At 54.2% G+C, this 13270-nt stretch overlaps 1 protein-coding gene across 1 annotated transcript in view; it reads right to left on the reverse strand.

The window, feature by feature from the left end:
* Window positions 1-12919, reverse strand: part of CACNA1S (calcium voltage-gated channel subunit alpha1 S) — a 66367-nt gene extending 53448 nt beyond the window's left edge. The window contains exons 1-2 of the mRNA XM_047840180.1: window positions 12653-12919; window positions 10790-10895 (exon numbers count right to left, since the gene is read on the reverse strand). Of these exons, the coding sequence (XP_047696136.1) occupies window positions 10790-10895; window positions 12653-12804 (258 nt within the window). The 5' untranslated portion in view covers window positions 12805-12919. The remainder of the gene's footprint in view (window positions 1-10789; window positions 10896-12652) is intronic.
* Window positions 12920-13270: the final 351 nt, after the last annotated feature.

A 13270-nucleotide genomic window follows, 5' to 3' on the forward strand; every position in this document is an offset into this window, starting at 1 on the left:
CCTACCAGTCCGCAGTGGATTGCAAATTGAAAGAAGCGACAAGCGGATTTTTTTCCCCACATAGTTGTCTCCGAGCCTCTGCTCTGGAGCACATCGTACTTCCTGACACATGGCAAGTGCCCAAGAAATGTTTGTTGAATGAATTAAAAAAGCAGTCAACAATCATCATCTCTCCTACGACGTAATTTAAAGGGAGGTTGTGATATTGCATTTATAACATGAAACGTATATTTCTTCTTCAAGGTCTTTGACACAGAGCTCCTAAAACATTTGGAATTTCGTAAGCGATGAGAGTTGACAAAGATGTCTTTGTTATGTTAACGGAGCAACGACTTGAGGAACTCACCTAAGGTTGGGGACGCATCACCAGAGGAACCAACCCTGTCATTAAAAGGTTGGAACTTTCAGTCCAACCCCCTTAACCTCCCGGGAGGGGAAAGGAGATAAAGGCTGAATCAATCACCAACGGCCAGTGATGTAATCAACTGTGCCTATCTAAAAAGCCCCATGAAAACCCAGAAGGACAGGTTCAGAGAGTTTCTGGGTTGGTGAACAATGGAGACGCAGGGAAGGAGAGTGGTGCATTCAGAAAGCATGGAAGTTTCATGCCCTTTTCCCCCATACCTTGAGGTCAAGGTGTGCACCTCTTCCATCTGGCTGTACCTGAGTTATATTCTTTTACAATGAACCAGTCAGCGATCTAGTAAGTAGAATGTTTCTCTGCGTGAGCCACGCTAGCAAATTAATCAGACCCAAGGGGAAGGTCGTTGGAACCTGCCATCCACAGCCCGCCCGTCAGAAGCACAGATAACAACCTGAACTTGCTATGGGTATCTGAAGTTGGGGATGGTGGTGGCAATCTTGTAGGACCGAGCCCTTCATCTGTGAGATCTGATGTTCTATCCAGGTAGACAGTGTGAGAATTTTTTTGAATTGTAGGTTCACCCGGCTGGTGTCAGAGTGTTGCCCGGTGGTGTGGGAAAAACCCCCCAAGTACACACTGGAAATGGGTGCCGAATCAACACGGGTGCAGCCTCGGGATCTCTATTCCTGAGGAGGGACGCTACACCCCAGGCTCTGAGACCAGAGTAGGGGAGACAGCGCTGATCCCCTGACCCTCCTGACCTCACGGGAGGACCGTGAACCAGTCTGACTTTGCGAGACAAACTTTGTTGCCAGCTTCCTACAAGTGCCTTCACTGCCACAATCCCCTTCAAGAGAATTCTCGTCTCTCCACAGACAGACCTCTAACTGGGCTTCCCCGGAGTATGGCCCCGACCACAGCCCTTGCACCTGTTCCTGGGGGCGTTGGAGCTGGCCACTCCCAAAGTCCTGAGCTGGAAAAGGCAGGGGTTAGACTGCAGTCCCCTCGCCCTCCTACTGCCTCTATTTCCAGGCTATCCTCCATCTATGAGGGGCAGCCAGTCCTGCCACGGAACTGCTCCCCCCACTGGCATGTGCTAGGCGTTGACGGAAGAGGGTGGGAGCTGGCCGGACCCTGTCTGGGACCACAGAAGCAACTGTTAGCATACCGTCTCCCTCCATATCCCTGCCCCAACACTGTAGCCTGCAGGAAGGCTGGACTGGACTCCAGTCTCCCGGGCCCCCTGCGCCCTCCCTTGGAGGGCTCAGAAAGAACCATAGCCTAGAGCAGGGCTGACAAAAGAGCCAGAGGCCTCCTGCCACTGCCGGGCCTCATCTCCTGTGCCTGAGTCTGGTTCCTGAGGCTCAACCCATGGTGATCCCTTAGGATACAAATCCTCCTGGTGGGAGGCCATTCATTCATAGTTGTTGTTAACTCTTTAAGGTACCCTTGCTTCAAGGAGCCAAAGTGGGTTTGGTGGAGGGAGAGGGAACCCGGTGTGTGTGTAGAGAGCGGGTGAGGCGTGGGTGAGGCGGGGCTCCGTGCGGGCATCCTCGCACATGCCTTCATGCCCGGGGGCCTCACAGTAAGTGTTCCCAGCAGGCTGGTGGGTGCTGCGGTTATGAGTTACTTTCATGACATTAATGATTGTTTTCCTCCTGGGCTCATCCCCTTTCTCGCTCCCTGAAGCAGACAGCAGTGCTGGGCCTCCTGCCCCAGGAGACGTTTGGGCCAGGGCCCCAGGTCTTTGTTTTCTAAGCCTGAACCCACCATGTGGAAAAAGGGGTTGAAGAGAGAGGGCTGACTCACAAGTGAAACAGAGACTCACCCCAGGGCCGAGAGGCCCCAATGGTAGATCAGGTCTGGGGTCTGCGTCCTTGTAGTGCCCTAAAGGTGTGGCAGGGTCTGGGAAGAGGCCCCAGGGAGCCCCAGGAAAGCAGGGTCTCACCTTACCAAGGATTCCTGCCCCTTAAACTTTGCATGGAGACAGTGGAGGGTGGACCTGAGGGGAACGTGGGACTGGAACAATAGGTCTCCTCCAGGACGGACAGAGCACTGGTGACCCCAGGCCCTTAGCACTGCCTGAGACACAGGCCTGGCCCCAGGCCAGGGCAGGCAGGCCGACTAACCCTAACCCAAGAATAACTGCAGGTGAAGCTCTCCCCATCCAGAGGGACACGGGCTCAGAATCCAGATTACAGTCGATTTCTAGGAAAAAGGATGACATTTCCTGAGCACCTTAGTTGTGGACGAAGGTTCAGTCCTGCTACGCTGTTTTTCCTACTTCCCAGATGAAGAGAGTTGGGCTCAGAGAGGGAAGCCGGGTGCCCGAGGCCCAAAGGGCTAGTCCCACCTGCTGGGACTGAGTCAACGGCTTTTCTGCTAAGCCAGCCTGGTGTCCGGTGGCCACACCATTCAAGGGGTATCCAGGGTCCTGGCATGTGTCTCCATGACCACCTCAGCCTCCAGGTTTGGAAAATGACCCATTGAGGAGTGAGGAACGTGGCTATATTTAGGCTGATGGAGTCTTACCCAACTAGATGTGATCTGAGTGGGTCTCTCCTGCCATGCTTCCCCCCTCCCTTCCCACAGGGGAGAACCGGGCTCCCCCCGGTCTAGGAGGGTCAGACATGCCAGGGCTTTCTACCCTGGCAAGACCGTGGAGCTGAGGGTAGCAGGAGGAGCCGCACGCTTGTAGTGGAGGTGATGGAGGGGGGACGAGGGGAAAGCCCACCATGCGAGAGGGTGGGAGACCAGTACTGTCTCGGGTAATCATGATAATATTAGCTATTCGCTGAGGTTTATTAAGTACCCATGTATGTGCCAGGCTATATCCTAGCCACATACATACATTTCAATCTCACGGGAACCGTGCAAGGGAGGTACTCCTACCCTCATGTTACAGATAAGGAAACTGAAGCACAGAGAGGTTATGTGATTTCTCTGGGGTCACACAGCTGCTATGCGGCAGAGCCATAATGTGAACCCAGACAGGTTAATTGCAGGGTCAGTGGTCCCAACCACTAGGCCATGCTGGTCTGTCAGATCCTGCCTGCCCCTGCCTCCCCCGCCCCGGCCCAGGTCTGCCCTTGCCCCTTGGCTGTGGTCTGGGAGTGCTGGTCAGGCAGGGAAGGAAAAGAATGACAACTGAGCAACTCCCGTGTTGTGTGGGACATGATGCCCTTGCCCTCATCAATGTTAGAGTTCTGAAAGGACCCATCGTGGTCCCTGGTGAGGTGACTGAGGCTCAGAGAGCTTAGGAAGCTGCCAGCCAAAGTCCAGGGTGGAGGCAGGTCTGTCTGACTTGAAACCTCACGTTCCCCATGACTCCCCCATAGGGTGCCCACGTTTCCTTCAAAGCTTCCGTTGTTCACTACTACCTCCCCGTCCTCAGCCCTGCCCTCCTGTGAGGGGCGCAGACGAGGGGTGGGGAGTGCTAACGCCCCGGAAGGGAAGCAGAGTCCCTGCAGTGGGACAGGGCAGGCTCCGAGGTGAGGCTGAAAGGCAGGCTTTGATTGTACTTTGCCAGACCCTCGTACGGTGACCCAGGCTCGGTCACCGGTGCCCAACAGGTCCCGGATCTCTGAAGGGCAAGGCCAGAGCCGGGGTCCATCTGAGGCCGGAGCCTCCCCAGATGGTGCGGAGAGTGGGCTGCTGGCCGCGGGAGTTGGCGGGCACATTCCAAACCCTATAAAAAAACAACTGCCCTGCTTGCCAGAGGCTTAGGCTGCAGCCTTGTGCATAAGACCGCACGGCAACCGGAACCCCAGGAATGTACCAGGGGCCTGGCCGAGTCTGCTGACACGGGAGGGGTGGCCGGGGTGGGCGCAGTGCTCTCAAAGGTCCAGGGACAGGGAGGCCGGGGGTGCCGACGCCAGGGACAGGCTGAAAGGCCGAATCCCGCTGGCCTGGCCCTGTGCTGGGCAGCACCAAGGCCTACCCGACTGGTGCTACCAAAAATCGCCCAGAACTTAGAAATCAGGCAAAGGGAGGTCACCGCGTCCTTGTAACGCCATGTTGGAGCATTTCATAACAGGCCTGGCCAAGGATTATTTAATTATCTAGGACAAAGTTTATCAGCCCCAGCCTTATTCATATTTCAAGCTGGATAACTCTTTTTTGGTGGGAGGGGGCCCTCCTGTGCTTTGCAGGATGCTTAGCAGCATCCCTGGCCTCTACCAGTAGATGCCAGTAGTGTGGGCACGGTCCCCACCAAACTGTCCCTCCTTTCCCTCGCCCTTGGAAACCATTGACCTGGTTCCCCTCTCACTGTTCTGTCCTGTAGAGCTGCAAATGATTTCTGCCTGCTAGAAAAGATAACCCCAGTAGGTTACTATTTTACTGCCCGGTGGACGTCAGCTAGTTTGATAACCAACCTGGCAATTTCATTCCATCATTTCTTTCTCCACTATCATATACTTCTGTTCCGCTAACTCTCTTTGAATCAGCTTTACCCTCCTGTTTGTTCTGAGGGGAACTAATCTTTAACGTGTGTTCCTTCTTTATTGTAATCAGTCATGTTTGCACTGTTTGAAAAGTCTCCTTGGACGCAGGATTGCTCTGTGGACGAAGTGGGATAATGTAGCGAGAGCAAGCAGTTTCCAGTCTGTGCCCAGTAATTAGTAACTGCGACTCTTGTTGCTTTTCCATGTGGGTCCCCTCAGGCCGGTCAATGGTGACCCTCCCAAAGTCCCCTTTAACTCAGGCAGGGGGACCTCCTAGGATCAGCGTTCCTTGAGACCTCAGGGAGCAAGTGGGGCTTCAAGGGGCAGAGCTGGCTTTGGAAGGTCTTGGTTTGGGTTCAGGGTCTAGGGCCCTGCACTCTGGTCTTGGCTTCCAACTTCCCTTGGACATCTCACTGCCCTTTTGCTGGCCCCAGTGGTGACTCTGTGTCTCTTCTCTCCTCCCGCTTCGCTGACAAGCAGTGCCCCTCTGTGACCCGCATCCCCAGGCTTTTACTCTCCAGGGAGAATTCCGGGACAGGGCTGTGTTAGACACAGGCTTCCCAAGCCTAAGGCAGGCTTCTCTCTTGGGCAAGAGGAGTTCAGCCCAGGTAGAGCCTCGGGCTGGATGCTCTGTGTGTCCATTCTGGCCTGGGCAGGCAACAGCTTCACAATCAGGAGAAAGCAGACTTACAGTGAGGGGCTGGGGGCTGCTCTCGTGGGATGCCTTCCGGTACCAGTCCCCAGGGGAGCAGGGATGGTCATCGTCCTCTGTCCTCTGCTGTCCAGAAGGCCACATCAAGATGCCCCACAAAGGGTACGGGCCCGCCCAGATAGCCGGGTGGGTATGTGCACCCAGTCTCTGTGCCTCAGTTTATTCTTCTGTATAAAGGAGAAAAGTAACACTACCTGCCTTGTGGGGCTGTTGTGGGCAATACATGAGATAATGCATATAAAGCATTAGAACAGAACCTGTACGGTGCAAATGTTCGACAAATACCAGATGTTGCTGTCTAGGAAGAGGAGGAGGAGGAAGAGGAGGACAGTTTGCTGCAGGATTTCCTGGGGGTGGCCAGGAAAGCCATTCAGATAAGCTGGATGTTTCAAGGAGTGAAAATGAAGCATTAAAGAGACATCAGGGACAGACAGTGGGTGGAGGAAAGGGGAATTTTTTTTTATCTGAAATATTCCTTTGGTCATACCCTAGAACAACCCAAGGGTCTCTGGGATCGGGGCTTGGTGACTGGGGAGCCCACTCTGAGGCACAGTGGTGCCTCATCTAGTAACTTCTCTGAAGTGTATGATGTCATCCCCATCTTACAAATGAGGGGACCGAGGGTGCAAAGAAGTTAAATAACATGTCCAAGATCACACAGCTAGTATATCAATGGTTCTGGACTAGAAAACATACATTGTAGGGGTTCCTGGGTGGCTCAGTCGGTTAAGCGTCCGACTTCGGCTCAGCTCATGATCTCTCAGTTCGTGGGTTAGAGCCCCGCATCGGGCTCTGTGCTGACAGCTCAGAGCCTGGAGCCTGCTTCGGATTCTGTGTCTCCCTCTCTCTGACCCTCCCCTGCTCATGCTCTGTCTCTCTCTCTGTCTCAAAAATAAATAAAAACATTAAAAAAATGTTTTTATAAAAAAAAGAAAACATTCATTGTAGCCCTAGGACCCATTCTTAACCACCACGCTGCTTCCCCAACCTGGCTGATTTCAGAGACCATTTCCCCCTCCGCCATGATGCTACATAGCTGGCTAAGACATGAGCATCCTGGATCTTCTTCTTGCCATCCTCTGACCCACTGTGTCTCCCCAGAACTCCCCTGCCCTCTCTGGGCAAGGGCCTCAGTTTCCCCTTCTGTTCAGGGAGGACCCAGGTTTCCCCACTGACACAGAACAGGCAGAGTCGGGGGGGGGGGTACCTCAGCACCAGTCCATCACCTGCAGCGAAAGCAGGGGGGAAGGAGATGGAGAGTAGGAGAAAGCTCCTGGAGAAGCACCCAGACCTTCCACGGGAGCCTGCTTCACAGACAAGAGTCAGGATTTCTTTCCCACAATCGGGGGTGCCAGCTGCCCCCTGACTCTGTTTGCACCCAAGTCAACCGTGGGAAGCCCTTCTTGCCCCCTGACCAGCCCTGCCCCCCACCTCTCACCCATCAAATGCTCAGACCTGCAAAGCCCATTGCCCGGTGAACGTGGGCACCTGTATCTCCACGTGTCGGAAATTAAAATCACTTTGGCCCTCCCTCCCACCTCAGCCTGCTCCTCCCCCGGTGTTGCCTGTCTTGGTAAGTGATATCGCCATCTGCTCTGGCACCCACTCTGAAACCCAAGTGTCATCCTTGTCTTCTTCCCCTCCCCCATGCGTCCGGCCCTACATCCAGCAGTCACCAGGTCCCACTGAGCCGTCTCCTGTCTCTCAACGTCACCCTCTTATGCATCATGCCTCAATTCTAGTCTCCCCTGTTTCCTGCCTGGACAACTTCATGGCCTCTTCCTCCCTCTCCCTGCTTTCCACATCGCACCGCGCTCCAGTCTACCCTCTACACGGTAGCTTGAGAGATTCTTCTAAGTCCCAAACTCCTCTCTCAATCTCTTGCCTCCAGCCCTTTGCTCATGGGGCTTCCCTGCTGAGGCTTCTATAACCTCTCCCTGCTGCCCCGACCTCTCCTCCAGGACCAGCTACGTGATCGACAGGCCCAGTGTACGAAATGAAAAACTGTAGGGCCCTTTGTCCAAAAAGTCGGAAATAAATGCCATTGAAGGTATCAAAATGCAAAGCTTTTTCCTTCCGTCCATGGTTTCTTTTTCAATCTGTCATGGTGGGTTTTGGTTTTTGGTTTTTTATTGCCTATTTAATGTTGTAAGGCACAAGGGCAAACCCTCACAGGCACTCCCGTCCTCCTCCATGACCTCCTCCAGGCTCCGCCCACCAGCCGCCAGGTTCCCCCCCACACACACCATCCAGCAGCCAGACATCCTGCGTCTCGGCCAGAGGTGGGGAAGTGGAGACAGGCATCTCCCTTCCCACGGGCTTGCTGCCTCCACCCAAGGTGGACAGGAAGGAAGCACACAAGGGTGGATGTGGCCACCTCTGCTCCAAGAGACACAGGGGATGTCTGTGTGGTTGATGTGGTTGAGGGATCAGCCACAGGCTCCACCCGGCGATCATTCACTGAATGGGCCGTGGAACCGTCCGCCCAGGGTGGGGACAGCCATTGCCATGCCCTGTCTTGAGACACCAAAGACAGACCGCATGTATCCAACCCTGACCCTGGCCCAGGGCACCAGCAGGGAGAGAATGAGCGGTGTCTGTCTTTTGAGGTGGGAAGGTGATAGGAGGTGGCAGAGGGCGAAATGTGAGTGAGACGTGGCTCCAAGCTACTTGTGCACGTACCATGATCTCACTGGTCTTCGCTCACAAAATATGGATTTAGAGATGAAATTATTTACATTTTCAGTGCTATACCCACAGATCATTAAACCCCAACCATGGGGCCCTTCTGAATGCAGGCCCCGGAGGGACTGCACAGGTCACATGCACATGAAAGTTGGCCCTGTCCTCGACCTTCACATCTCAGGGAAAACATCCCATCCTCTGGGAGGGAATAGGTCTTCCTCCAGGGCAATATCATAGTGTCCCAAACCTTATAGATTTCCCTTTTCAATTCAGACACTTGTGTAACTGGTTTAAGTATCATCATTTTAATTGGTTGAATTAATTAAGGCCTGTGAAGACAGAAACTAGGTCTACTTGGTTCCCAATCTTATCCCCAGTATGTACCAGGGATATAATGGGCACTAAATAAATATTTGTAAAATGAGTGAGAATGCTAATGAAGAATTGGTCCTTGGGACTCCCTTCTTAAAAACTATGGGTTAGGAGCGCCTGGGTGGCGCAGTCGGTTAAGCGTCCGACTTCAGCCAGGTCACGATCTTGCGGTCCGTGAGTTCGAGTCCCGTGTCGGGCTCTGGGTTGATGGCTCAGAGCCTGGAGCCTGTTTCGGATTCTGTGTCTCCCTCTCTGTCTGCCCCTCCCCCGTTCATGCTCTGTCTCTCTCTGTCCCAAAAATAAATAAACGTTGAAAAAATTAAAAAAAAAAACAACTATGGGTTATTTTGGATGACTGGGAAGTCCCTAACCTTTCTCAGATACCTACAAAAGCAGCCAATAGGGTAAGAGAGAGATAAATGTCTGATTTCCCTTCCTTCTGGTCTAACTCCTCTCATTTCCCTCCTGCTGGATTGTGTGGAGATGAACATATAATTGACAAGTAGGAGTGAGGAATCCACCGCTAGAAGCTGGCTGTGTGACTTTGAGTATCACCTACCCTCTCTGGGCTTTACCCCAAAGGGATCAGATCAGGATCCCTCACTGACTATTAATAGCCTGTCCAACTTTGACAGTTGAGGGGTATTCACTGCTTTGGAAAGGTTTCTGGTTAGTTCTTCCTCTTCCAGGTAATTTATCATCCTGTGTTTATGCACTCTAGACCTTACCCGAGGCGTTGTAACTCCAGCCCACAAGCTAAAGGGAAAGCACACAGGACTGCGTGAAATTTTTAGGACAGCCATTTTGTTTCAAGATGGAAGAGGACAGACCCGGTGAGGCGTAATTTAATAACCTCCAGAGGGCAATTTCTTTTGAAAGTAACCAACTTCTTAAGGAGTTGAAATAAAACTAAGGCCCCCAGATATGAAGTCCTGAAGAGTGGGGTGGACCCAGAGCCCTCCTAGATTCAGGAACACTGAATACTGGGCCTGCCTTGTGGAAGGCCCCTCCCAGCCTCAGTTGCAGTCCTGCCCACATTTTGTCTCACTTTCCTTCCACACGCAGGAGCTCAGAGTTTTTTCTGTTTATAGCCAAGCCCACACTTAAAATCCCAGCTTCTCGCCAGCTCAAGATAGATTCCCATGGAAACCGGCATAAAGGAGAGGCAAAGAGAAATACCTTTGTTTCAGGCCCTGGATGCATGTTAATTGCCCTCCCCCCACCTCCCCCGTGGTATAAATGCAGGAAAAAAACCTGTTGAAATGGCGGGTCCATTGTCCTGTCCCCTCGTGGGCCTGAGAGCACTGTTTCTGTGAGGGATTCCCCTAGAAGTCTTCATGCTGTTACCACATTAGCGACACAGCTGTCACGAAGGCAGGCCCTCAAGTCAGAGAGGCCTGAGTTTGAGACCCTATGGGCAGGACCTGCATGTGGGGTGGTCCCGAGCAAGGTACCCAAACTCTCTGCCTCAGTTGCCTTGTCTTTTACATGGCTTTAATGTTGTGACCTCACAGGGATACTTCTGCAGATTAGTAAGACAATAATGTAAAATATTTAGCATAGAACCTGGCATCCAGTAAGCACACGACAAATGGTAACCATGCTTACTATTATCTAGCTGTTGAGTAAAATCAGCCCTTTTACTCCCTAGGGCTCCATTTTCTCATCCATAAACCAGTGAGGCAGGGAGAAGATAGGACAAATCCCTCCTAGATCTGGCATTTTATGGTTCTGTGTTCGTGTTACTGGTGAAGGGGTGAGGAGAAAAGTGGTATAGAGGTCTAAAACGTGGTCTCTTGGGATTCCTAGACCCCACTCTCCCAGGAAGCAAGTTTCTTCTGGCTTATATCCGGGAAAGGGAAACTAGTCTTCTGCCTCCATTGCTCAGGAGCTGACCTTACTAAGCCTCAGTTTCCACATCTGTCAAATGGGACTACTTTATGGGGTTGCCGGGAGGATTTTAGAAGCTTACTCTCATCAGATGCCCAGCACAGTGCCTGGGCCCTTGCTCAGGGCTGGATGGTAATATTACAGAATCCAGAATTAGCAGGTGTACCCTGCAAAGCTCTTGAGTCACTCAGCCAGCCCTGCAGGTGGCTGGGAGCTAGACTGAGGCTCTGGCATCACCCACCAGCATGCCGTCCACCAGGGGGGCCTCCCTGAGCCTGGGGCTGCAGGCCCACAGGAGGGGGGTGGGAAGACCTGTCTTACCAGACCAAGGTTGAGAGTGTTGTTGTCATCTTCTGGCATGGGCAGGTACACAGCCAGGGCCACACAGTTGGCAAAGATGGTGAGCAAGATGATTGTCTCGAAGGGTCTGGTGCCAGGGTTAAGGAGAGCCCTCGAGTGAGGTGTGGGATTGGTGCAGTCAAGGGGACGAGAGCCCTGAAGGTCCGTCTGGACTAGGAATGTAAAGCCAGGCTGACGGGCCCATGTTGCTCCTTCCCTGCTCTCCTGCAGGTTGTACGTTCTCCTCCGGAACAGGTGACTTCCATTTAGACCTGTTGGGACCTCGAAGCTCTGGTTCCTGGCTGGGGTCTTAATGCTCTGCTGTAAGCGCCTGCCCATCCCCCAACCCTACCTGCCCTGCTCCTGAGGAGCCATGACCTTCTGAGATTCCGGCCAGACAACCTGGGGGGCCCACTCGGAGAACTGGCAAGGGAGGCTGGGGGCTGAGTATCCACAGGGCAGGACAGGGAAAGGGGAGGCTGCCGAGATAGCACCCGAGCCTTGCAGCCAGAGGAAGGACTAGATAACCCAACTGAGTCAGCAGCCCACCCCTGGGCAGCCGTGCTCATACTCGCATTCACTCACCCCTCCCTTCCAGGCTCACCCACCGCTTCTCAGGGCCGTTTTCCGGGGGGCACCCCACGCCCATTCCTTGGGGGTGAGCCGTACAGCCAACCGGATAGGCTGAGCCGTTGGAAAGCGGGTGTGGAAGGAGAGGAGGGAAAGGGAAGGAGGGGCGTGGTCAGTGGTGGAGGCGGGGACAGGTTGCGGGGTGGGAGGCACGCTTGTGGAGAAGGTCTGGACTGACAACCCCACTCTCTTCCCTCCAGTGTTTGAGAAGAGGCTGGCCACAGGGGCAGAGGCCAGCAGAGGAGGTGGCGTGGAGAAGCGGAGGTTGGAGGAGAGAGAACCCACCCGGGGAAACCCGATCTCACGGGAGACGGGCCACAGGGAGAGGCAGCGAGAGGTTCCGCGTCACCAGGTGCAGCTGTGGGGAGCAGAGCTGACGCCGACCCCAACTATTCCAACCGGCCCCATGTTGTTCTTATCTTTCCAATTATCCCTTATTCTCCTTTCTTCTAGGGAACAGCTGGTGGGAGCCTAGTCTTCCAGAACCCTACAGAAATATTTCAAATATTCCTGACCTCTCTCTGAGAAGGCACTTGACATAGCCCCTCCCCCCAACCTCCTTCCTCCCTTCCCCAAATAACCCAGATATTTTCACCGGTCTTCCCCTCAGAGCTACTGCAAACATAGAAAGGGATCGCAAGTCCCTGGCCCCAGGCTGGTATGTCTGAGCTAAAACTGCCAGGCCTCTTAGCCACTGCCGGGAGCCCCTCACAGCAGCCCTTTGTTCAAGGCCATTTCTCCCCCAACTCCAGCCCCAACCAGCCTCCCCTCACCCAGCAATCTCTTTGCTTTCACACTCTCCCACCAAGGGGGAGAATTTTCTTACAGAGGCCGCCACTTTTTTCTCTCCTAGCCTGTATCAAAATGAGACTGTTGCTTCAAACCCCGCAGGGGAGCCCCATGACAATGTGACTTGGGCACACCTGTGAACCGCCCCTCCCCCAACCCTGGCTCCTGTTGTAGATGGTCCTAGGGCTGTCACTGGGCCTTGGGCGGTACACTCAGGCCTCAGGAGCCTCGAGAGTTCTGCCGCTCCCTTCCCCCTCAACTGAAGGCTTCCTTCCCAAAGGCTCCTTATGTCATTCTGTGGAGTCCGCCCCATCTCCAAGCCCCCAGTCTCCCCGGCCCCCAATCTCGTGATCTGTGCCCATACCCGGTCTCCCTCTCCCACATTACACATGCTCTCCCTGATACCCTGGGGACCCTAAAGGATACTTCCATTCCACAATGTTGATGCAGGCCTTCCTCAGGGGGTTCTGGAGGGTCAAGCAGAACAAGGCCCGGGGTGGCCTTGGCAGAATCTCAGGAACGGGCTTCTTGGGCTGTTTCTTCCTCAGGCCCTCATCCTGGGGTGAGGATGGCTCCATGGCTCCCCTGGCAGTCTCGCTGTCTCCAGTTCCCCCACCCCGCTGCCCGCTCCTCCCTGTGTCCCCAGCGCCCCAGCCTTGGGGACTGGACCGGCTGAGCCTGCTGGGCCAAGCGTGCCCTGCTGAGCCAGCCGTGGGCGTGGGCAGGAGGATTACTCCCCCTGCTCCCAGCAAGTAAAATTAGCCTCCGCTCGGCTCCCCGCTGCCTGGCCTGAGCTCCTGAGGCCAGGCAGCTGTCATTCCTTCCCAGCCCAGCCAGTGACATCCCAAAACGTCCCTGAGGAGGTTGGTAGGGGGGTGGCGGAAGGAACTTTCACACGGGCCTGGGATGGGGGCGGCGGGCGACAGGATGGAGGGCTTCGAGGCTGGGGCAATCGAGGGTTCAAGAAGGGGATGGCCTATGATGGGGAGCCCCGAACTTCAGACTGGCTCCCTGCTGCCAAGATTAGTACCCCACCCCCCACCT

Source organism: Prionailurus viverrinus, chromosome F1, assembly GCF_022837055.1.
Source record: "Prionailurus viverrinus isolate Anna chromosome F1, UM_Priviv_1.0, whole genome shotgun sequence".
Lineage (NCBI taxonomy): Eukaryota > Metazoa > Chordata > Mammalia > Carnivora > Felidae > Prionailurus > Prionailurus viverrinus.